The 22,184-nt window shown below is 38.2% G+C and overlaps 1 protein-coding gene across 1 annotated transcript in view; it reads right to left on the bottom strand.

The window, feature by feature from the left end:
- The window catches only part of BCAR3 (BCAR3 adaptor protein, NSP family member), a gene marked incomplete at both ends in the record, with an annotated part of 112,711 nt that overhangs the window by 9,675 nt on the left and 80,852 nt on the right, over positions 1-22,184 (bottom strand). Inside the window, 2 exon segments of the mRNA XM_082002757.1 lie at positions 121-563; positions 1,715-1,843. Coding sequence (XP_081858883.1) covers positions 121-563; positions 1,715-1,843 — 572 coding nt within the window.

Raw genomic sequence — 22,184 nt, 5'->3', positions numbered from 1 at the left:
ATCAGCAAACCCTCAGGTACAGTCTTCCATTTAAAATCAGAGAGAAAATTCACATCACCTACAGCAGGAGTTGATAGAGTTACCTCATTTCCCTCCATAAGGACAGCAAAATTAAAGTACCTCAAGAGATTTCCTCTGGGCATGCTCTGCTCGGGGGATTGCATGCTGGACATACCAAGACTCAGCCTTTTTGCAGTTTCTGGTTTTCCTTCAGGGATACTTGTCTCTTTTTGTCGGACTGGAGTTACACCATACTTTTCTTCCAGACACCTGAGAGGCACAGTCCTGTTGATAGGCTGAAAAATAATTGCTCCGCTCTGCTTTGATACTGGTGTGCGATTCCCAACATAGTACCTAACTAAGCCGGGGATACTGTCGAAACTCTCAAGTTCAAACTGATACTGAACACGGCAGTAAGCTTCATTGAGTCTTAGAACTGTTCTGTTGATTTTAAAATGCTGAGAAGTATTTTTCCACTGGCAGGTAAGAACAAAGTTCCCAGGACTGGAGAGAGAATCCCTAATCAGAAAATCTCCATCTCTCTGAACTAGGCCTTCTGCCACCTTTAAGGAAAAAGAATTATACAAAAAAAATACTTTCAGAATCAGAAAACAAGTAATCAAACACCACATCACAACAAAACATTCTTAAACATAGGACTTAATTTGGCTGCTGTGGGAGGACAGACAAAGCCAGAAATACAAAGCAAAACATGAAGTGTAGTAGAAGAATGATGTCTCCCAATTCTAAAATTAAGAGCTCATCCTACAGCAGGGATCTGGAGGGGCTTCTTGGAAAATGCCCAGCAGCCAGAAGCATGACCCGCTTTTGCATATATATTTCTTCTGGTTTGCTAATAGAAAATAAGGCCTGAAGAGAAGGCCATGACTCAGGTTTTAGAGTTTAAAGCATCTGACTAGACAGTCACACTGAAGTTTAGAAGCCATTATGACAGGACCCCAGAAATTGTTCTTTCATTATTACCTTAAGTGACAGAAGCTTTCATTTTTATTCTTTGTGAATACTGCATAGGACTAGGAAGAGTCAGAGAAATCTTCTGTTTTGAGTTAGTCCTTTCATGTGATAAACTACGCATCTAACAGTTAACCTCAAGAGCAGTGTACGTGGCCGCTGAGCCACCCTTGAGGTGAAGGGCAGCAGGCAGCTCACCGCTCTGGTGGGGCTGGGTACGCGCAGGAGGCAGGCCCGCAGGGGGAGCTCCAGGTGCTCTGGGCACCTAAGTTCCGACCCAACGACAGTTTTAACATATTTTTAACCACGATTGTAAGGATCAAAATTAAGTTATTGCATAGACTTTATTGTGGTTTTTTTTCCCCTCCCTCAAATTCCAAGTGCAAGAAAGAAAATAAACAAGAACGTTTTAACTTTGGTTAACAATACTGAACCAAATTAATGTCAGTGTGTCTGAATAATATGTGGGGATAGTATTCTCATATAAAGCTTAAATTCCATTTCCATCTTTATTCAGTGCCCACAAATCCTGAAATATCTATGTCTTCCACCACTGTCTGCCCTGAATCCTTCCTCAGCCTCATTTTATGCCAAGCTGTGATAAATACCATAGCTTTCACACAAATAAGCATTATGTTTTTACTAAATTAATGCAGATATCAGAGATGTGTATAGTACTTTAGTGCAATTCTGCTTGTCTAGAAAAGCTCAAAGAACATTTGGCAATGCAAAGACCACGTACCTGCCGAGGAATACGTCCATGGTACCAGGCATGACTACGCAAGTCTTCACTACTTAGCTGCAGTTCTTCCTCTAACTCCTTCTTCAGTTTTTCCGGGCTGTTGTCCATAACTTGCCTCTCCCTAGAAAACTGCAATAAAAGATTAAAAGCTTCAACTGTGCCAAGTTTAGTGATTAACGTTTTACCTGGGTTATAACTTCCATCACATGATCTGCAGCAGCCACTGGAATGCAGGTGCTGCTTTTAGCAGGCTGGCTTGGCTTCGCTCTCTAGTTAGTATCTGCAAAATCCGGCATTCGGTGAGATTACACGATTGTTATGTGCTGCACAGAACAGAGCAAAATGTTCTGTCTGTACACCAAGCCAATAATGACACACCTACAAAGTCACTTCTCTTACTTCCTCTTCCCGTTAAGGATTCTAACTATACCCCCAAAAACGGAGCTGGACCCAAATGCCCTGCTCCAATATTTTTCCTCCTGCTTAAACTTCTGTTTTAAGTTCAGATTCTTTCCTGTCCACCCCCTTTGAACCTATCCAATTAAGAACATTCCAAATGCATCAAGACAGGCTAACCCGGACATACACAGTTGGTCAATATTTCTGTTGCACTAAAGAAAAGTTTGGCAAAGTAAATTTTCAACCTTAAAGGGCCTACTTTTAATGGTCATTTAATCTGCAGGTTCAAGATGTTCCTTTCTTAAGGGTAAAAAGCCCTTATTGCCCTTTAGCAACAAGAAAAGCAAAAAGCATGAGATCTGCTTAGACATATCTCCATCACCACTATACAACTACGGTAAGATTTTCCAAAATCTTCATCTCTTCTTGGCATACAGCTTCCATGCTGGACCAGTGCAGCTCATTAGTCCTTTTTTGTGGATGCAGCGTTGCTTACAAAGGTGCAGTGTCTTCTCTAGAGAGTTGTCATCTACTCTTTCAGAAGGCACTCAGTGGAGGGAAGTTCTTTGGACTTCCTTAGATTCTCCAAGGGCTGGGGATTGCAGCCCATATTTACGGTTGCTGAGAGTTTCAAAAGCCTAAGATACCCAAGAGAAACAGGCTCATCGCTGGGAACATGTTCTACATTGAACAAAGAATCACAGTACACCCTCTCTTAAAGGAAAGTATATTTTAAAAAGTATGCTTTAAAAAAGAGAGGGGAGCGAGATGGGTGCAGTCTCTCTCTTTCCCCAGTGCATTATGGATTTTTTTTCCCTAGCTCTGGATATGAGCCAAAGCTCACAGGTTCCCTTCACTGACATGCTGATGTAAATATGCAACACATGCATTATTTAAAAAGGAACTGGGAATGCTTGCCCACCAATCCTATTCTTCCCGTGAACACTGCTCTCTACAACGTTTTCTACTTCATCTTGAATACCCACAGCACCTAACCGTGGGAGCAGGTGGCATATATTTAGCACTTCTTTCAACAATCCTCCCTGCAATTGCAAGCAGATTGAATTACAACAGATTACTAGACAGCAGATTTTTGGTGGAATAATGCCAGAAGAGGCATCCTGCTGCCACGACTATTTAAATGTGCTGGGAGCCCAGAAAAATTCTGAGATAAATTCTCCTCTCTGCTTTTCTCAGACAATACTAAGTCTTCTCTTAGACAAAAACAAATTAGCATAGTATCTTATACGGGAAGGCAACAGATAAAAACAGCCTCATAAAGAATCCCTTTTCACCTCAGTTTTGCTTCTGTGAACCGTAACAGGGTGGTATTTATCCATACAAATGTGGTTCAAAATGGACAATAATTTTCAACAAGGTAGTAAATTCTTTGTGCTTTTGTACTGTCAAGGTATTTCACCAACTCCTCCCAAGCTTTACAAGAAAAAAAGTCGGTGCAGGAACAAACCATGCCACAAAAGAAGTTGTTCACTGCAAGGGCTCTTTCATAAAACCATGTACAACATGAAGAGATTAAGTTACTGGGTGTAGAAAGAGACGTAGACAAGGCTTGGTGAGGACTCAAGTCCAAAAGCATACCAAAGTATCAAAACATGGTCAAGTAAGGCCAAAAATCCCCCCCTCTCCTCCAAAGCTCTGTGACCTATTAGACTAACATAGCTAAAGGACTAGTGGCACACACCTGCAACCTTTATTTCCCAACTCCAATGGCTGGGTACCCATTTAAAGCTGACTGGCATTGATTCCAGAATTAACGGTTAACTTGTTTCACTGCTCCATCTTACAGAATGATACCAAGTATTATAGCATTTACATAAACTGAAGGTAGAGTGAAGAGCACACAAATTGAGCGTAGAGTTTTCAAGAGCACCGTTCCCCTGGCCACACAAGGAAGTGCCTGGAGAACTTTTCAAGTATCCCCTCCAATCTAAACAACAGTGTTCAGTTGTAATGGTAGACAAATCTCTTACATTCATAGCTGTGTATTTTGCTGACCTTCTGAAAGGAACTACTACTTTTATGTGAACTGTATTTAAGTTTTTGAAGGATGCCTTTGACTGAAGAGAGATCTTAAAAAAAACAAAACTACTGTGCAAATTATTACCATCATTCCAAAAGCATCTCACTGTGTCTCAGTGGTAGGCAATGCTACTCTTAAACGGAACAGACTATAGCATACAAATGCAATAACTGAATTTCCTTAGGAGAGCTAGATTCTTAGCCAACAAAAAGAACTACAGGTCTTTGTGTATGGACCAATTTGATCTATTGTACTGACACAAATTATCTTAAAAAAAACAGGGCTGATCAAGTTACAGATACACACAAATTACAAATACAGCAGAGAAAACTAGAATTTCTTCTGGTTGTTAGATGGATTTTTCACTACTCGAATGAATGTAACAAGACACATATTGCACTTGAATTAACTTCCAGCAACACAACAAGAAAAACATTTAAGGAATCCAAACCGACTATATTGTTAACAATTCATGATTATTGGTTTGTAAAGATCCCCTCCACCATGGTCTACCACACTGAGCACATTCTGATTGCCAGAGGTCAGACAGCTCCTGAGATGAAGCAAACATGCCTCAATAACCCTTATGCAACTTTGAACTTAGTGGAAGAACTCCTGTGGCTAGCACAAATCCCAAAATACACAGGGGGAAAACTGCCTAAGTAAGCAAGTTCAGTAATAGCATGTCTTCCTGGGCAGTTTTTTGTTGGCTGAGACTGATTTCTTATACAAGCTACACCCATTAAAGCAGAAGTGTGTGACCGACGAACTGTCTGGAGTCATACCAGCCTATGCCCTTCTATTCTAAACGATATACCCAAGGTCTCTGGTCCTGCAAGAATCTCTGCATACACTGAACTTCCCATCATGCAAGTAAGGGCTCAAAAGTCATTCCAGGCACAGCCTACATAAGCATGTTAGTCTGTAAATAAGGAAGAGTGTAAGCTTAGAACAGCATCATTAGCTATGTCAATGGACTTTCTTTTAAAAGAAAAGGTGGCCTATTCCACACAATGTGAAGCAGATACTTCAGTCTCATTTCCCAATAGCACCCAAAAGTTAACGGACAGCAATGGTATGCTGCAAATTTGCACTAACTTCATAGTGACAAACCTTCATTTAATAGTATGTCCTCAGTTTATGCCTTCATCTAAGACACTTTGTTGGCTCCTACCCAATGACAGAAAGAAACCTGAATTTAGACTTACAGTTAGATAAGGAAGTGGATGGTAAAAAGAAATTTAAAAAAAATTAAGACAAAAATTAAGAACTTCAGTATGTTCTGCAACAAAACATGGTTGAAGCAACACAGGGAAGCTTCCAGTTTAAATTCTTTAAGATTTCCAGATAGTAACAACCCTGTCAAAAGATCACTGGAAGATAAAAGCAAATCAAGTCAGCAGAACTCTTTTCAAATACAGATGCTTTTTCTGACCTACAAAGAACTCGCCCTAAGTATGTGCTTTCCAGAACTGTTTGTTCACATTTTAGTGACATTGTTTCCAGTCCTGGTGCTATTTTAAGATATTCCTGCCATGATGGGTTTTTGTAAGCAGGTCTTTAAAATAAAAATACAAGACTATTTAGCAATACGATATTATCAATCTCCAGCAAAAGCCCTCAATCCTACTTACATACCCAATAGAAAACCTAGAGAGCCCTAAGAGTTCAGAAGGCAGGGGGGGAATTCCAGTCACTACAGTTATTTTAGTGTTTTTAGTAAATGCCATGCAATTTTATTATATTTCACCAAGAATTTCTATTTCAAGACCATTAAACTAAAAGCAGACTGTGCTTACAGATGTAACAAGCTACCCTTGGTGTTACATATTATTTTACATTTTTGCAGGCAAATATTAATCTACAATACCAAAAACTGGAAAATATCAAAGTTTAAGGAAGTAAAACATCAGAATATGTTCTTGTTAATGATAAATTTAAAGAGGACTTGAGCTACCACACTATGCTGTATCTATAAAACCTATGAACACATTTTAACAGGAATTTCTCACAATACTCTGTTTGTGCATCCAAGGGGTTACTTTCATTTGAGTGTTTGCTACTCTCCAAAGGAAACTCACTATATCAAGCTCTTGTGTCAACCATCCTAGATGAATTTATCACATCAGAATAATCTTTAACTGTGCTGAATAATCTACTGTATAAGTTTTGTGGTAAACAAAATACACAGTTATTTCAGTTGCCTGTTGGCAGTGGATTTTTTCTGCAGTTCATATCTGCAACAACTCCAGTGAAGTACACATACCAATGGAATATCAAAATAGCTGAGATGAGAATCACACAGGTTTCTATATATATATTCAAAGATGCATCTTGCGTCTTCTAGCTTTCGTGGCTTACCTCAATTGTTATTAATTTACTTCTCTCTAAGATGATCAAGTGGGGGGTTTTTTTTTGCTCAGTTTTTTTGTTTTTTTAAACAGCTTGAATTATGAGGAAAGGACTTTTACTTTTTAGACACAGTTTAGAAATAGTCCAAAATCTGTCATGCTAGATCACCTCCTTGAGTTCTGATAATGTGTAATTTCCTATCACCTCTCTTTGCATCCTTCTGCCAAAGTATTATTTACTTAAAGCACAGCCAAAGACTGTTACAGGCACATGACTAAAGGTGGCCACATCTCCATTCAATCTCAATTTTTTCCTGGGGCTTTGCACAGCTCTGCCAGGTAATATTTAAATTAGCCCAACAGGCAGCCTTGGAACCATCTGATTCCCTGTTGCCTTGAAGGTTTAAAGAAAAAGAAAATAGAGAGAGATAATTATTAGGGATAAATAAGAACAGCTCTGTGAAAACTGAAGCGTGATCCAATTGAGGAAGTCAGTCAAGCCAGTACCTTTCCTTTATTAAATGTACTGTATCTATCTAAACCACATCTATTACAGTTTTCTCCCCAATCCATCTTTTCTCCAATGCTGGAGGCCTGCTACGTTTGCTTAAGTGCACCGTGAACTCTGAATTACAACTTTCCGATCTTGCAAAATCACTAGATCCTACAGAGTCTCCAAATAAATGAGGAGAGGTAGGAGATACTTTGTGATTCAGCAAAAACTTAAATTTTGTGAAATTTGTATAGCTTTTAGCCAAGTGGATAATTTAACAGAAAGACCAATCAACCAAAAATGTGGAAGGTATGCTGGGGCAGGGACAGGAAATACCAAGAGGGAAGACAAAGATCTGAAACGAGAAAGAAGGGAGGGGACACACAGACACAGGACACTAAAAACATCTGGAAAAGTGAAAATTAATGAAATCCTTCTATTTCCGATCCACTAGAGAGCACTCAACTAGTTCATACAGAAAATGAACATTTCATTGTCGAAGTTCCAACACTGGATTAAGATATACTTCACTGGCTGCAGAGATCCCTTAAGTCTCTAACCCTGTGCTCTTGTGATCCTGATCAGACTGCCTGTCTGGCACTATGAGTAAAAGCATTTGAAAATATACAGTTACACCAATTTATAATATGTTTTAATTTCATTTATAATGAGTACAATGAATTTCATTTCACTTTACACTCTACTAATTGGCCACCAAAACAGACAGACTTGCACTAGGTATTTAAAAGAATACCCATGTGGAACCACTCTCCAACTTCGAAAACATTCTTGTTGGTCCTTATTTTCTCCTGTACAAAAAAGCAGTATCACTGGCCAAGAACTTACAAAGTGACACGAACACAAAGAGTTATTTCTGAAATAGTTATTCTGAGAAAGAAATAATGGGGAAAAAAGGGAGTTTCTAAATTCAGGAAACCATTTTCTGATTAACTTGCACATTTTGAACTACAACTGTGGCAGTGTTCTTCACAGGGACAGTTTTCCCTAATCTTCCAGAGTGCTTAAAGCTCACAGAGGACTATAACAAGTGCTATGTTAAGTAATGGGAGGTACAAAATGGATTATAAAAGTCGCTTTGCACAGCTGACTGCCAACTTCTGCAGGATTTCATTTTTATTTTCTAGTGGCTTAATTGGTTGTTTGAGACAGAACAAATAATATATGAACTTTCACCATGGCCAAGATACGTGAGAGAAATCTTGAACTAATTAGAGATTAATACATACAGGAGAATGGCAATTCTGAAGACACAAGATTTCTGTGTGCTTATTTAGGTAACACGTGACACCTTTTGAGGTTACTCATGAAAAGATAACAAATCACTATGAAAAATTCCATCATGACTGTGATGGGCCTTTAAAATCAAATCAAACTCCATCATGTGCTTGTTTGTAGTCTGCCACTATGAACAACATAACCTGCCTGACATTGACAGAAAAGTGGCCATTTTTTATTAACTAATAAGTGAGATATTTGTTTGGGAGATGGAAAATAAAAAAGGCTTTTAGTACCAAGTTGAGTCTAACGTTTACTGAAGGTAATGGAAATACGTAATTCTAGTGGACTCTACATCCACTTTCCACTACAACACTGCACTGATAACAATTCTTTAATTTTCTAGGTGACCACATTCAGAGCTAGGAGGACAGCCTCATTTCTGGAATATGGATCCTGAGAAATCCTGAGTTCCCAGTTAGTCAAATCCTAATCTCCTCACCCAGTGACCCTGAGTATTTTGACTATCAAATCTAAAGGATTTTAGAAGTTGGGTAGTTTTTTTGGTTTTAATCTGAGAAATACCTAAATGAAAGGTATTACCAAGAAATTAGATGTATAAATATCTGCTGGAGAATGTTCCCATTCCCATCAAACAGGAATCCCTTAAAGAGCACCAGTGGTCCCTCCGCTATTTATATCTATATATATGATAGAGGTTATACTGCAGTGAAAATTTGAGAAACTGTATAAAATTACCATGGGAAATTGAAAAAAGTTATATAGGATAAGACTCATCAAAACTCAAACTCAGTAGCAAGACAATGGGAAATCAAAGTTCAGGGAGCTATACAAAATTTCACATCATTTTGATAAGTCAGTCTTTTCCCATCTAGTCCTCCTCAACAACAAATCTAACATCATAAAGGCAGACCCATAATGCTGAGTGGTGATGACTTGTAAACTCATCTTATCAAATCCAGCTGCCTCCACATACATGCTGAAACTGGATACGAGAAGCCCAAGGATGCCAGTGAAACAGATTTAGATCATCACATACTGAAGAAATATTAATTAAGATCTACTATCTATAAAAAGTGTTTGAAATTCATCCAAGATAAGAGATGGCACTTGCAATAAGTAGCTGCTTATAAAAGGCTTCTTACGCATGCCACATTCATAGCATTAGTACAGTACCCAGTAATAAGCTAGACCAACATGCTGGAAGTTTTAAAACTTGGCAGTCCTGATAATTTGAGTGGCTTTCCCCTTTTGCACAGCTTCAGCTGAGGGTGAATCATAGCAGAGAATTAAGAATGAAAACACTTAACTTCAACGTCTTTCCCTCCGATCATGACAACCATACTAGATAGAAGTAAAAAAACCTGTTTTGTGGCAAAGATGACTTTATTAATTTAGACCTCTTCATTTTTTAAGTCACCATTTATCACTGATTTACTCTTAACTTAATTCTTAACTTCCAAAAAAATGCAAAAATTAAAGAACAATATTTTGGCTTGGAAGCGGCAGAAGTCACAATTTAGAATTCTCTCTTCACTTTCTTTTTTTAACTGCAAACAGGAACCCCTTGCCTTGAATTTTCCCCTCATTTTCCTCAAATGTAGAAGTTGACCTTAACTGTAAACAGCTATTAAAACAAAATGGGATTGTAAAAGGTACTGACACATCATGACTGAAGAATGAGTTGACCCAAGTTCAGATCTTCTGCATTGACCATTATATTTTCTATTAATGTATGGAAAAACAAACCAAACATCTGCCACTGAGATCCTAATTTCACACACTAAAATTAAGTACAGCAAAATGCGAGTGTTCAAGCGCTGTACTACCTCATGTGCTTTGATAGGACACAACGACACATCTCTGAGCTTGGCCACACACTGTTTTCAATTAAATCAGACAACATAACTACAACGAATTTATCTTGGTGCAGCAAGAAATCTGAATGTCTCAAGAATTAGCTGTGGACTTCAACATGGTTATTTATGTATCAATTGGTATTCCATTACAATTTCAATTACTATTAAAACTAAGAATTAATAGAATCTAATTACACAAACTGATTTTGCTTAAAGTGGTACATTTTCACAAATTAAGTAAAAAGACAACTTAGGCTCAGTTGTTCATACCGTCCTAGGCACTTTGGCATTTCATGGAACGTACATCATTTGGAACCAAGGTGCAGACCTTACTTGATTTGACCACCAGCTGTTTCCACACCTACAGCCACTTTTTCTTCAACAAATGCACCCCAGGTTCCTACCATCAGAACTTCTTAAAATAGCAGTTCATCAGATTCAACTAATGCTAAATCTGCATGCTGGAACACATGCATTCAAATCTATTTTAAATGCTGCAAAACTCTTTAAATAGAACTTTATTTTTGAAAGAGCCCAGCTGTATTTTGTTTCTACATAAAAGGTTTTATTTTTTACTCTCCATACAGCAAACACTATTAATGTTTCAGTTTCTTTAGAGACTATATGGATTAGACCGAATGGAAAGTTGCCATGACAACACCACCGTTATTTTAGGTATTAGAAATTCATGCCAAGTCAAACAAAGGGCATGCATAGTCAAGGACAACGGTTTTATAACTGCTCTGACAGCCAACAATAAAACCCAATGTAATTTTTAAAGTTTTAGAACAGGAGAGTTAAGCCTTACGCTTAAAATTAGAATGAAAATGAAAATTAATTACAGCAACAGGAGAGCATCTTTAGCACTCTATTCTGGTAACTTCTGACATTTGTCCCAGTGAGAATGAGAACAGTCTGATCAGACTCACTTATTCAGTGTGCCCAAAAGACTGAGCCCCACACCCCACTTTCAGAAATGGACAGTTAAAAGGCTAAATAACTGGAGGAGAGAGAAGGGGGGCAGCTGTTCCCAACTTTTAAGTGCCTCCATCAAAGTTTGAAAGCTGACAGGCCAGAAGATAGCAACCTTCACATCCTTCTCATTGCAAGTGGTCCTGAAAATCTATACACAATACACAGTAACTTACAGAGCTGACACTTCGTTATTGAAAGAACAATTCAAGCATAAATCTTAAATAAAAAGATTTAAAAGCTTAAGTGTAACTCACAGATCCTCAAAAGTAGTTGGATACCCCAGCCTGATTACAATTCAATTTCCCAGTCACTTAGACACCTTCATAAGTGTGGCTCTAAATGTTGACTAAGGCTTTTTCTTTGCATACGGTGCATATAGTGCATTTTGCATAAAGTGAAAGATGTCCCTGGGAAGGTTGGACTAGACGATCTTTAAAGGTTCCTTACATCCAAACCATTCTATGAACGTACGATTTAGTGCATTTTGTAATTTAAAAAAGTTCTAAAATATAAGGACAAGTCCAAAATTCTCTGAAGTCTTTAAAAAAAACTGAGCTCCTGAGCGAGCTCCTGAGCACAATTGCCTATGTTTTCAGCAAGTAGGTGAAAAAGTTAGGGAACCAAGTGGTCTGATCAGTTAAATTCTGAAAGCTTGAAACTTTGCTAAAATCCTCTTCAGGAAGTCCCAAACCAGAGCATTTTTAACTTAGTGCCTAAACATAAAGACAGTCAGCTTCAGGCTCATAAAGCTGAAAGTTGGTTCAACTTCTCTCTGAGACAATAGTGAATTCCAGAGATGTTCTTTAGAACAGAAACACACTGTACCCAACCATCGTATAAAAACAAACACTTCTGAACAAAACCTAAAAGCATTACTGACGAGCACACTGTGTATTTACTGTTATTGAAAAATGGCACCTACCTTGACTCTGATAATAGACTTACGATGATAAAAGCAGCAAAATGCTGCAATCAGCATTTGAAAAACGTTATAATCCTTCGGCATTTTTAGCTCTGCTGTTTGTGGTTCCTCAAGACTGAAGATAAACAGTCACTATTAGCTGTTTTCAGAGGTTTAGCAAGCTCTTTAGTATCACCACTGCCTGCCAGAGCTGCTATACTCCCCTACTCACGTATCAGTCTGGGACACTTTCCACAGTTGAAGCTGATACTATCAATACAGTGGCTGCTGGCATGCTTGCTTCCAGCATGCCGTATAGAGAGTGCCAGAATCCTCATGTGATCTGTTTCACTCACCAGTGAAATCATAGCTCCTCTATCTTGGTATCCCCTGGCTCAGAGATGTATTTCAGCCACCAGCTCAAGGCAAACTTCTCTTCTTGTTGAGATGCAACACCTGACTGTCTCCCTGTGCTGATAAAGGCTTAATCAGTTGCTCCAGCTCAATCATGCAATGGCTGTATCTGCATCATCAATAATACATATGTTAAACACATAAGAGAAAAAAAAAAGAGGAGGAAAAGCAGTTGATTACTGTTTGATGACTGCTACTCTTCATACTCAAATAAGAATTACATCCTTTTAGAGTGTAGGTAACCAAGGAAAATTATAAATGTGTTTACTTTTAATTAGGAAGCTTCATGCAAGCAGTCCTTGGAAAAAATAGCAAGCAACCAACACTGTCAGCATGGTCAGTATTAGTGGTGCAACCAAGGTACCTGTAGTACTTAAAGCTATCAGTGGACAGCTTTAGCTTGGTGATAGTCCTATGGGATTGTGCAAACTACTAAAGAAAGAAAGGTCTGAATTCAAGAACACCTCTGATTTGGCAAGGTAAAAATAAACACTAAAACAAAATAAAAAGCAGCGGTTTTATTTATGCCTGTGATTCTATTCTCTTGGACAGCATAGCCCATAGCTTACTGACCAGTAAACCACTCATCAGCAAAGAATCTGTCCTATGTACCTCAAGGCCTTCTCAAGAATGAAGGCAAAAATGGCAGATAACTTGGCTAACTATAATAGCTGTTAGAGACAAGAACTCACCTCCACTGCAGTTCAATTAACAGACTTGGTGAAAGGAAACAAAATGCACTGGATTGAAGGGTACAGGAAAGCCTGTAACACTTTAAAAAATAGAAATTTTGAAGAGATCAGTCATTTATAACTTGGTTGGTACCAAAAAGTCCAGAAGCCACAGGTATTTCAGACTGCAGGTTAGGAATAAGTTAGTCCCAAGGAGTGGTTAAAGGAATAGTTACTTGTCTTTCTTCAGCAACAAATATATTCCATAATTAGCATGGCGCATATATTAAATGCTTATTGATGTCTTCAGGTATTACTTGCAAGGCAATACTTCTCACCTAATAATAGAGTACTTCCTTTCCACATTGACTGAACAATGCGAAGTGCCCTCAGTGCCTGCATCAAGCAATGGGACTTGGCACATAAACCAGTCAGCAGCACTGAGCAAAGAAAAGACGTAAAATGTTGTCCAGGTTTTCAGCTGGGATGGAGTCGTTTTTTTCTTCCTGATAGCTGGTATGGTGCTGTGCTTTGGAGTTGGTATGAGAATGATATTGATAACACACTGACGTTTTAGTTGTGGCTAAGTAGTTGTAGTGCTTATACTAAGTCAAGGACTTTTCAGATTCTCATGCTCTGCCAGTGGGGAGGTGCCCAAGAAGCTGGGAGGGGGCACAGCCAGGACAGCTGACCCAGACTGGCCAAAGAGATATTCCCTTACCATATAACGTCATGCCCAGTACATAAACTGGAGTTAGCCGGGGGGCAGGAATCACTGCTCAGGGACGGGCTATCGATCACCAGGTGGTGAGCAATTGCTATATTGGGCATCCCTTGTTCTTGTACATTCCTTTATCAGTATTGTTGTTATCATTGTTGTTTCCTTCTCACTTGCTGTCCTATTAACTGCTTTTATCTCAAGCCATGAGTTTTTCCCAATTCTCTCCCCCATCCCACTGTGGGAAGGGGAGTGAGCGAGCGGCTGTGTGGTGTCTAATCACTGGCTGAGGCTAAACCACGACAAATATGCACTGTGTTTCAAGGCAAGTGAGTTGGACAGCCTATCCAAAAAGAAAAGGAAACCTCACTCTTGATAACAAGGAAAAGGAAGTGTGATGTGTAAAGTTCTCTTACCTGTTTGACCACCTAAAGTTTGCAGGTATCTAGCACCAAGTTAAGCACTAAACCCAGAATGTTCATAAAGCTGCTCAGACTACTTGATCATGTGTAGGAGATGTTGTGCCTGTGACTCTTTTGAGGAAAGGAAAACTGTCGGAATAAAAGATCAGAGCACTGAATGGACTGACAAGTGATCACCCTGGCAAGAAAAAGGATGAAAGACTGTCTCAGAAAAGAAGCTGAAAATAACTACTTTGAAGATGGAGTCCTGCTACAGCTGAGGAGAGGAAATGCCTCTCCAAGTAGTTGACATGACAAACTCAGACAATGAATGAGTACATAAAATACTAAGAATGTGAAAGTATCCTCCTTTTCTCTCTGCTCTATGCTGCAGCATATTTTAATTTAAGTTCTTTGAGGAAATCCAAAGGATTGCTTTAGCAGGTAGCCAGAGGAGAGAACATGAAAAGTTACCCTGCAGAACTCCAAACACAAAAGCCTCAACTGTGACTTCTTGTCCGGAGTTTTTTGGTACTGTGGGATGATGTCTCATCAAGGACTGTATTTCTGAAGAATCTTCATCACAAAGTTCTTATAGTAACACCCTAATCCAATTTACAGAAGGAGAAGGAAATGACAAAAAGGGAAATGAAATTCAAGAATGCATCAGTCAAGGCATTTCTGCTTTATAATGGTGACAAGAAAGTATTAGTGTCACTGCGCAATACATAAAGGTTTCATTTGGAGTATCATGAACAGAAACTATCACGACAAGCAACTCAAAACTACAGCAGGTGACAAGAAGGGCTATTAGGACAACTGATCTATTTTGGCAGCAGAAACTGGTTTAGCAATGCAAAATAAGGTGGGCCACTTCTGAAAATTCTTTCTCTGAAAAGAATTAGAAGCTCCAACATGGAGAGGAGTTCTTTGCAAGGTAAAAAAAAAAAAAAAAAGAGACAAGTAGTAGTATGACCTAGCAATGAGTAAATCGACAGTGGAATTTAGACAAAGGTTCTCAATCATCACCAAAAATAAAAAAAAAACTACTTTCCAAAAAAAATGAGGGTTGGAGTGGCAGTTCTAATAGAGTTCAGCATGAAGCACTTTATAAAAAGAAAAAAACAACACCCAGGTCTCCAGAGTAGCATGATATGGTGCTTGTGACAATACAGAGGATGCAGTATCTTTTATGACTCGTGTTTCCTACTTTTTCAAGTTCTAGATTGCAAATACAACCATTACTGTGGTTCACTAGCTAACACATGCATATTTCCCCAAGCCTCGATAACTTTACACATACATTCATGCCTTACAGGAAGACCTATTAGTTTTGCTACTTCTTGTATGACTCGTTTAGCCAGGGATACTTTCACTGGTATAGTTCTGTTGGTCTAGTTTGAGTTATAGAATTCTCAATATGGCTCCTTCTCTATTACTTTACAAGTAGTAAAAACACAAGGGAGGCAAAGAATGAAGTTTTTGCATGTGAATCATCTTTCCAAACCTTTTCAACAGGACCAAGATTCCCCCTCTAGTCTTTTCCCTACTGAGAGCAAAGGGACATAATGGGTATACCTTCAACAGATGCCCTGGATTGTAGGCACAATCTCCCCCCTTCAATAGGAATAGCACAGCTCAATCTGGCAAGTAAATTTGGCCTAATAGGTATTCAATATGGGTGTGTCTATTTTTCACTTGAAAGGCTTGTTACTAAGTAGCAGTGAAAAAAGTTTAAGTGTTACATCCACAGCTCAACATGAACAGTAGGGCATAAATTACAAATGGTAATTGCCAGTTCCTTATTTCCTATCTGTAATGGAGTAAGTAAAGAATCAAAAAGTATGTATGCTGTGAGAATGCCAGAAATAATGAACCTTAAAAAATAACACTGTACAATAACATACAGCAGCTGCTGACACTTTTTATCAACAGTATAACTGGCAGGAAAAAGGGTGCTTTATTTAGATAGTGAATTAATTTTTTTAAAAACAAAACTAATGGGATTTTTCTTTTATTAAAGGTTAACATGACTTCCACACATATAATTCAATGAATGGATGACACAATCTTAAGAGTCAGAACCAGAACCTTTGCATGACACTGTGATACAGCAGTATGAAAATTAAGACTACTGGAAGTACACTATGATAGTTTCTGCCCTGCTGGCTATCATGAAGCATGATCAGATCTATCAGATCAGCATGATCAAGAACAGCCTTCAGGCTGCCCCAAATTACACTTCATACGTAGATAAGATTTACACTTGTAAATATTGACTCAGAGAAACAAAGGATGGTTTAGCCACATTTTCACTCTCCTGTCCTGCGACTTTTTGCTGGTCCTTTGACTCTGCAGATGAGAAATAAACCATCTGTTTCTTGCACCTTAGAAACATCAAATACAATCTTTCTGCTACATCAATCCATTAATGTATTTCTAATGCTCTCCAGCATCAACCGATCAACCATCAGCTTCATTTCTTTTGTTTTCAAAGATCCTTGCCAAAAATCTTAAAATGTCTGATAATCCCTTAATCTGTTTCTAAGGATGGCTGGCTAGAGTGGTTTTTGATAACTGAGTTTATTAAGAAAGGGTTTCTAAGTTTATAGAACTCAGGGCCACACGAGTTTAAGGACACTTGCTCATACATTCTGCGTGGAGTTCCAAATAGTCCATCAGGGAGAGAAATTAAGGTGTGTTTGCCAACCCCATCTGTGTTATTACAATGCCTCTAGAGTTATTCAGAGTCCTTTCATGCTCTGTTTTAAATTACACTTACCCAGCACTGCATGTTGGGACTGTTCCCCTGATAGACCTAAACTGTGTCCAGCTCCACTCACAGCACATTGCATACGCAGGAGTTTGAAGCCTTCACAATGGATAGTGTGAACCTGCTCTGGGGGAATCCTTTTAGGTTGCTTTAATTGTACAGGTTACACAAGATGGAAAGGTAGGGATAATTGCTCTACATGGGATTTGGTTTCTTTTTCTCTCATTACCAAAAAAAAAAAAAAAAAAATTTCTTTGGCTTCAAAGTTCTAAGTGGCTCGAGTAAAGCAACTGAACTCCATAAAAATACAAATACACAAATCTCACGAACAGTCTGAACTTATCAAAACAGCCTTCAGATCAACAAGAAGCTATTTTGAACCAAGTATCACTTGTTCATGGAAGTGCTTAGAATTCACACACAGAATGATGATTTGTGATTTCATATTACAGAGAAATAAATTCAGACTAAATTAGATGAGGGAATTGGTGGCTTGCCACTGTTACTTAGCATTACATCAACAAATCATTTAAGCATTTAAATCAGCCTAACAATATTCTGTGAAATACATATAATGCTTTAGATTTCTCTCCACTAAATGAAAGTAAACAATCCAGGCAGAAAGCCAGCTGTAAATGAAAGAAGGCATGGTGTACCGAACAAGGGTCAACAACATGGATCTGATTTGATACAGCACACAGCCAATCCAGAGCACGCTGCTCGCTGTCGCTGGACTAATAATGCCATACGGAATACGATTACACAATGCATGTGCACAATCTAACTACGGTTGTGAGTGTCTATGGCTATAAAATGGCACCTGTAAGGCTGTAGTAAAGTACACTATGAATAAAATTTGAAAGAAAAAATCCCAAGAAAATCAAAGCATTTAAATCTTTAGATTGAAACATTCTTCATCTAATACATAAGACTTTTCTCTATAACTAGTTATTTGTTTTTTTAATGTGAGAAAATGTCAGAGAACAGGGGACAACTACTGATAAACAGTTTGTCCACGCAAATGGAAACTTCCCAATGCCCACTACCATTTAGTCTCAGTACTCAGTCCTTCAGGTATGGCCCATTGCCTCTAACAAAGTTCTGTGGGGGATTCCTCCAAATACAGGTAGTGGCTAACCGTTTAGAGCTAAACACTTTTTAAAGTGTAGAATAAGTAGAAGAAAGGGGATGACAACACTGTCAGAGAGTGTTGCTTACTTTTATCTGTTCCTAACTCAGGTGCATACAGGCCCTCACTCAGCCCATGTCCTACCATTCCTATGTCAATTCTTATTAGAGCTGACTCTTTCATGTTCTCTTCTGTAACCTCACTTCCTGCAAGCTGTTGTTGGTGCAACTTCTGATCATAAATCAATAGATACAGCTGCAACTGCAATTACACTTGTTTGCATTGCAGGGGCGTGGTATGGGAGAGGTCAGCGTAAATTCTTCCTGCTCTCTATCGCAGTTCCGTGAGGCAAAGTCAAAAATACGCTGCAGTTGTACAGGAACAGTGAGAAAAGAGTTTGCATTGATTTAGTTTTTAATGCTGCTTGAATAAATCTCTTTGAAAATCTGACTCATATAAAAAAAACATATTGGCAGCTACAAGAAATAGGCACTCAACCTGCTTATAAGCTTCCTACTAGGTCCTAATTTGCACTTTAAGACATTCAGATACTTTTGAAAAATCTGTATGTTTTAGTTATAAAAGATCAAACTTTAAAGTCATCTGGCAGTAGGCCTAGTTTTCCTACTAGCCATCTTCCTATTAATAAGCCACCAGCAGGTTTTATTGATCCTACCAAAAACTGGTATACATATTCTTGAGCTCCATCTACTGTCTGCAAGCCCATTACAAAATTGCTTCATGTTTGTACATGTCACTCATCTTTCCTTCAATTTATTCCTTGGATTGGGGGAAAAAAAAAAGAAAATATGAAAAAGCATTCATTTCCTTTTGTTCAGAATTAGTTCACAACTTATGGCTCATATTTTCTTCTCTTTCCTGCTGACTTAGCTGTCATTAGTCTAACTTCAGTTTTGCTGGACACTGTACGAGAACTCTCTTGCACATAAAAAGAAGCCATTAACAAAATCGCTAACTTCAGATTTCTGTTTTTTGACAGCCTCCCCAGTCCTGTCAAAATAAAGCGTTTGTCTGTCTGAGATTTACACCAATCCCAAATATAATTCAAACATGAAAAAATTCTGTTACTTCACCAGGGTAAGTGGAGACATTTCAAAATCAGCTATTTATCTAAAACTCCTGAATACCCTAAAACACTTCCCTTTTATACAAAGGGAGATTTCTGCATGTGTAAGACTTGAAAATAAAACTCACAAGTCCCTTGAGCTCCGTCAGAGCTCAGTTTTTCAAAAGTCTTTACCAGAGTTTGAAGCGGCCTCTCCCTCCCACACTTTTGTGCAACACACTTCAATGAAGCAACAAGCTCATCTCAGCTCATATACCTCCCTTTCAACATTTTACTAACAGAAGGATTTGAGGGCACGAGGCAAATGACCTCTGGGTATTTTAGATAGACAACATAACATTATTCTCCCTCATTTGTGTGGGTGCTTATTTCCTAATAGTATCTGACATACCAAACTCTCAAACAAACCTGCTCCTTTGACAGCACACGTTAATAGATGACATCCCAAGCGAAATGCACTAACTTCTGCTGCCCTCTCTGCAGGCCAAACTGTATCTAAACAATGTCTCCAAAAAGAGGCAAGATGTACAGACACACGCAACATACCAGTCTTACTCTAATTATTACCTATAATAAATAGGTATAGCTCCAAGGGATTAGGAGTTTTACCTCCATAGGCTTATTAATCATCTGCCTTCCACAAGCTATATAACTCACCCCTCCTTGTGGCTGATATGGGTATATACATTTTAAAAAATCAACTTCAGTAAGGCATGGAGAAGTTAAATATAAATATTTTCATGTCCCAGTCAGCTTTTGCTATTAGTCCATCTTCAAAATTATTAAAAGGATCCAACAACATCAGTAACTATCATCTTTAAGGCACAGTGCCTGCAGAACAAAACTGAAAGCCCAAATGAAAAGTATTCCACACAAGAGACACAGCTCAGCAACAGTTAAGAAAAGATCAACACAAAAGATTGTAGACTGAAGTTGGATCTCTACTCTTATTAACAGTTTAAATATCTCACATGAAAAGGAGTAAAATTCTGTGTGGCATTCACTTTACAAGCAGCTTAGGTTTTACGCACTTTATATCTTAAAATCCTTCTTATTATGCATGGGGTTACTCTTACCAAGATAATTCAGCACAGGAAACCACTGTGTCAGAAATGATCAGTCACTTCAACAATCACAGTATCTGATAGAAGATACAGTAACTGTTTCCAGCGGAAAAAGGATCACAAATCAGGTGAACCAGACAGTGTCTTAGAAGTAAAAACTACCTCTTTTTTCTCCTTTCTTTGAGAAGTAAATACATGTCACCATTTACTACTATTTCCTTTCACTGACACTGTCATTTTGACTTGGGGATATTATCAATAGCAATGTATAACTGTCAGCATTTGAGAGCCACAGGCATTAATATTTTGGAGAAAAAGGGTAATTAATTTAAATCCAAGTTTCACAAGGTTGCTAGAGACAAAATAAGAAGAGTGTTTCTTTGTACCTCAAAACTTCTACCCTGTGTTTCAGATTCAGACCTTTCCAGCTTATGTTTCTCATCTGTGAACAAGGCTTGATAGTAGTTACTGATCATCTAACAAAGATATTGAAAAGATCAGCTAAGTATCTACTGCCACTAGTACTACTACTGGTGTCAAGGAAAATAGTGCAAAGTAATTTTATAGATAGTATTCAAGTCAAACCTCAGTACAATCTCAGTGCACATAGTGGCTTTTAATGACTCCAGATCACACATAATTTAAGAGATAATGAGGACTAACACAAAAATTAGAATACAGACATTAACAGGGTCAAATTCATGATAGGACAGATGTATGATTAACCCTTAGCATGCAAACAGAGAGAATGCATGCTGCTCTAAGAATTATCAACATTTTAGATTTACTAAAGCATACTCAGCATCACGAAAGATGCTCCATAAGCAAAATATCCTGAATGCCATTTCAGCATCAGGAGAAGGGAATGCAAGAGCCAATGCTAAAAGACTTCACAATAAAGGCTGAGTAAGTAAAAAGCCACTATCCACTTGACTGAATTCATAGGAGGATTATCATTCACAAAGAAAAAAATCCAGTATTCTAGAAAAACTCAAAAAGCCCCAACCCATACCCCACCCCAGATCTTAGAGCTAATCAGGTCATTCAGGAATTGGGGGCTGGGAAAGAACAAAAAGCCCCAAACAGTAACAGGCTAACTGAGGAATCTCTCTACTAGGAAAACATGAACTAGGATAGTAGATGGAGAAGTGCATTGTCTTGCAGAGCTGTAGAACCATACTTCCCCTATGTTTACTGCAAACACCAGCTTAGATTTTATTTATCACTTTGCACCCAAAAAATTACAGAACTGCTGACTCAACCATCTTTTCAGAGACTAGCTTGTCAGTTAAACAGAATTCAATATGAGAAAATACTGAAACTTGGGTGTAAGATTCCATTGCTAACTATGGATAATTGTATCAAATAAAACAAGTTTTCATTAACTCCAAATAAATCGCGCAAGATTCTCATAATGATTTTAGGGGAATTAACTACTTGAGAGCTGCTGAAATTCAACTACCTACGTAACTCCTTAAGTCTTTTTTGAAATTTTCCTGGGCTGCAGAAAGCTTTTAAGAATAACTATCATACATACTTGAAGAAATATCTGACCCTTCTAAGTAGAGAAAGGGTACATGTTGTAAGAAACAAGCCTGGTATAAGGCTGAGGAAAAAATTCTACTACCTGAAACTTTACTACTACCAGAACAGGATTAAAAGTACAAGACAATATAACTTGTCCAACTTATTGCAACAGCCAAAACTTCTCCCACTAGAAAATTAAATCAAGGTAACAAAAAGATGACAGATGGACTGAAAAAAACCCTAAAAATATCTCTCCCACCCCCCAAAAAAGAAAAAAATCACCTGTATGTGCAAAAAAGATGATTCACCTCACATCTGAGGAAAAACTTAACCACAGTAACAATGAAAAGACTGTTAGACTAATCTAGTTTAAGAGGTAGGACAGATTATCTTGGGAGGCTACAGAATCT

Source organism: Phaethon aethereus, assembly GCF_964289735.1.
Source record: "Phaethon aethereus genome assembly, chromosome: 8".
In the NCBI taxonomy this organism is placed as follows: domain Eukaryota; kingdom Metazoa; phylum Chordata; class Aves; order Phaethontiformes; family Phaethontidae; genus Phaethon; species Phaethon aethereus.
Note: the sequence above shows the minus strand (reverse complement) of the source record. Positions and strands in the feature narration are given on the sequence as shown.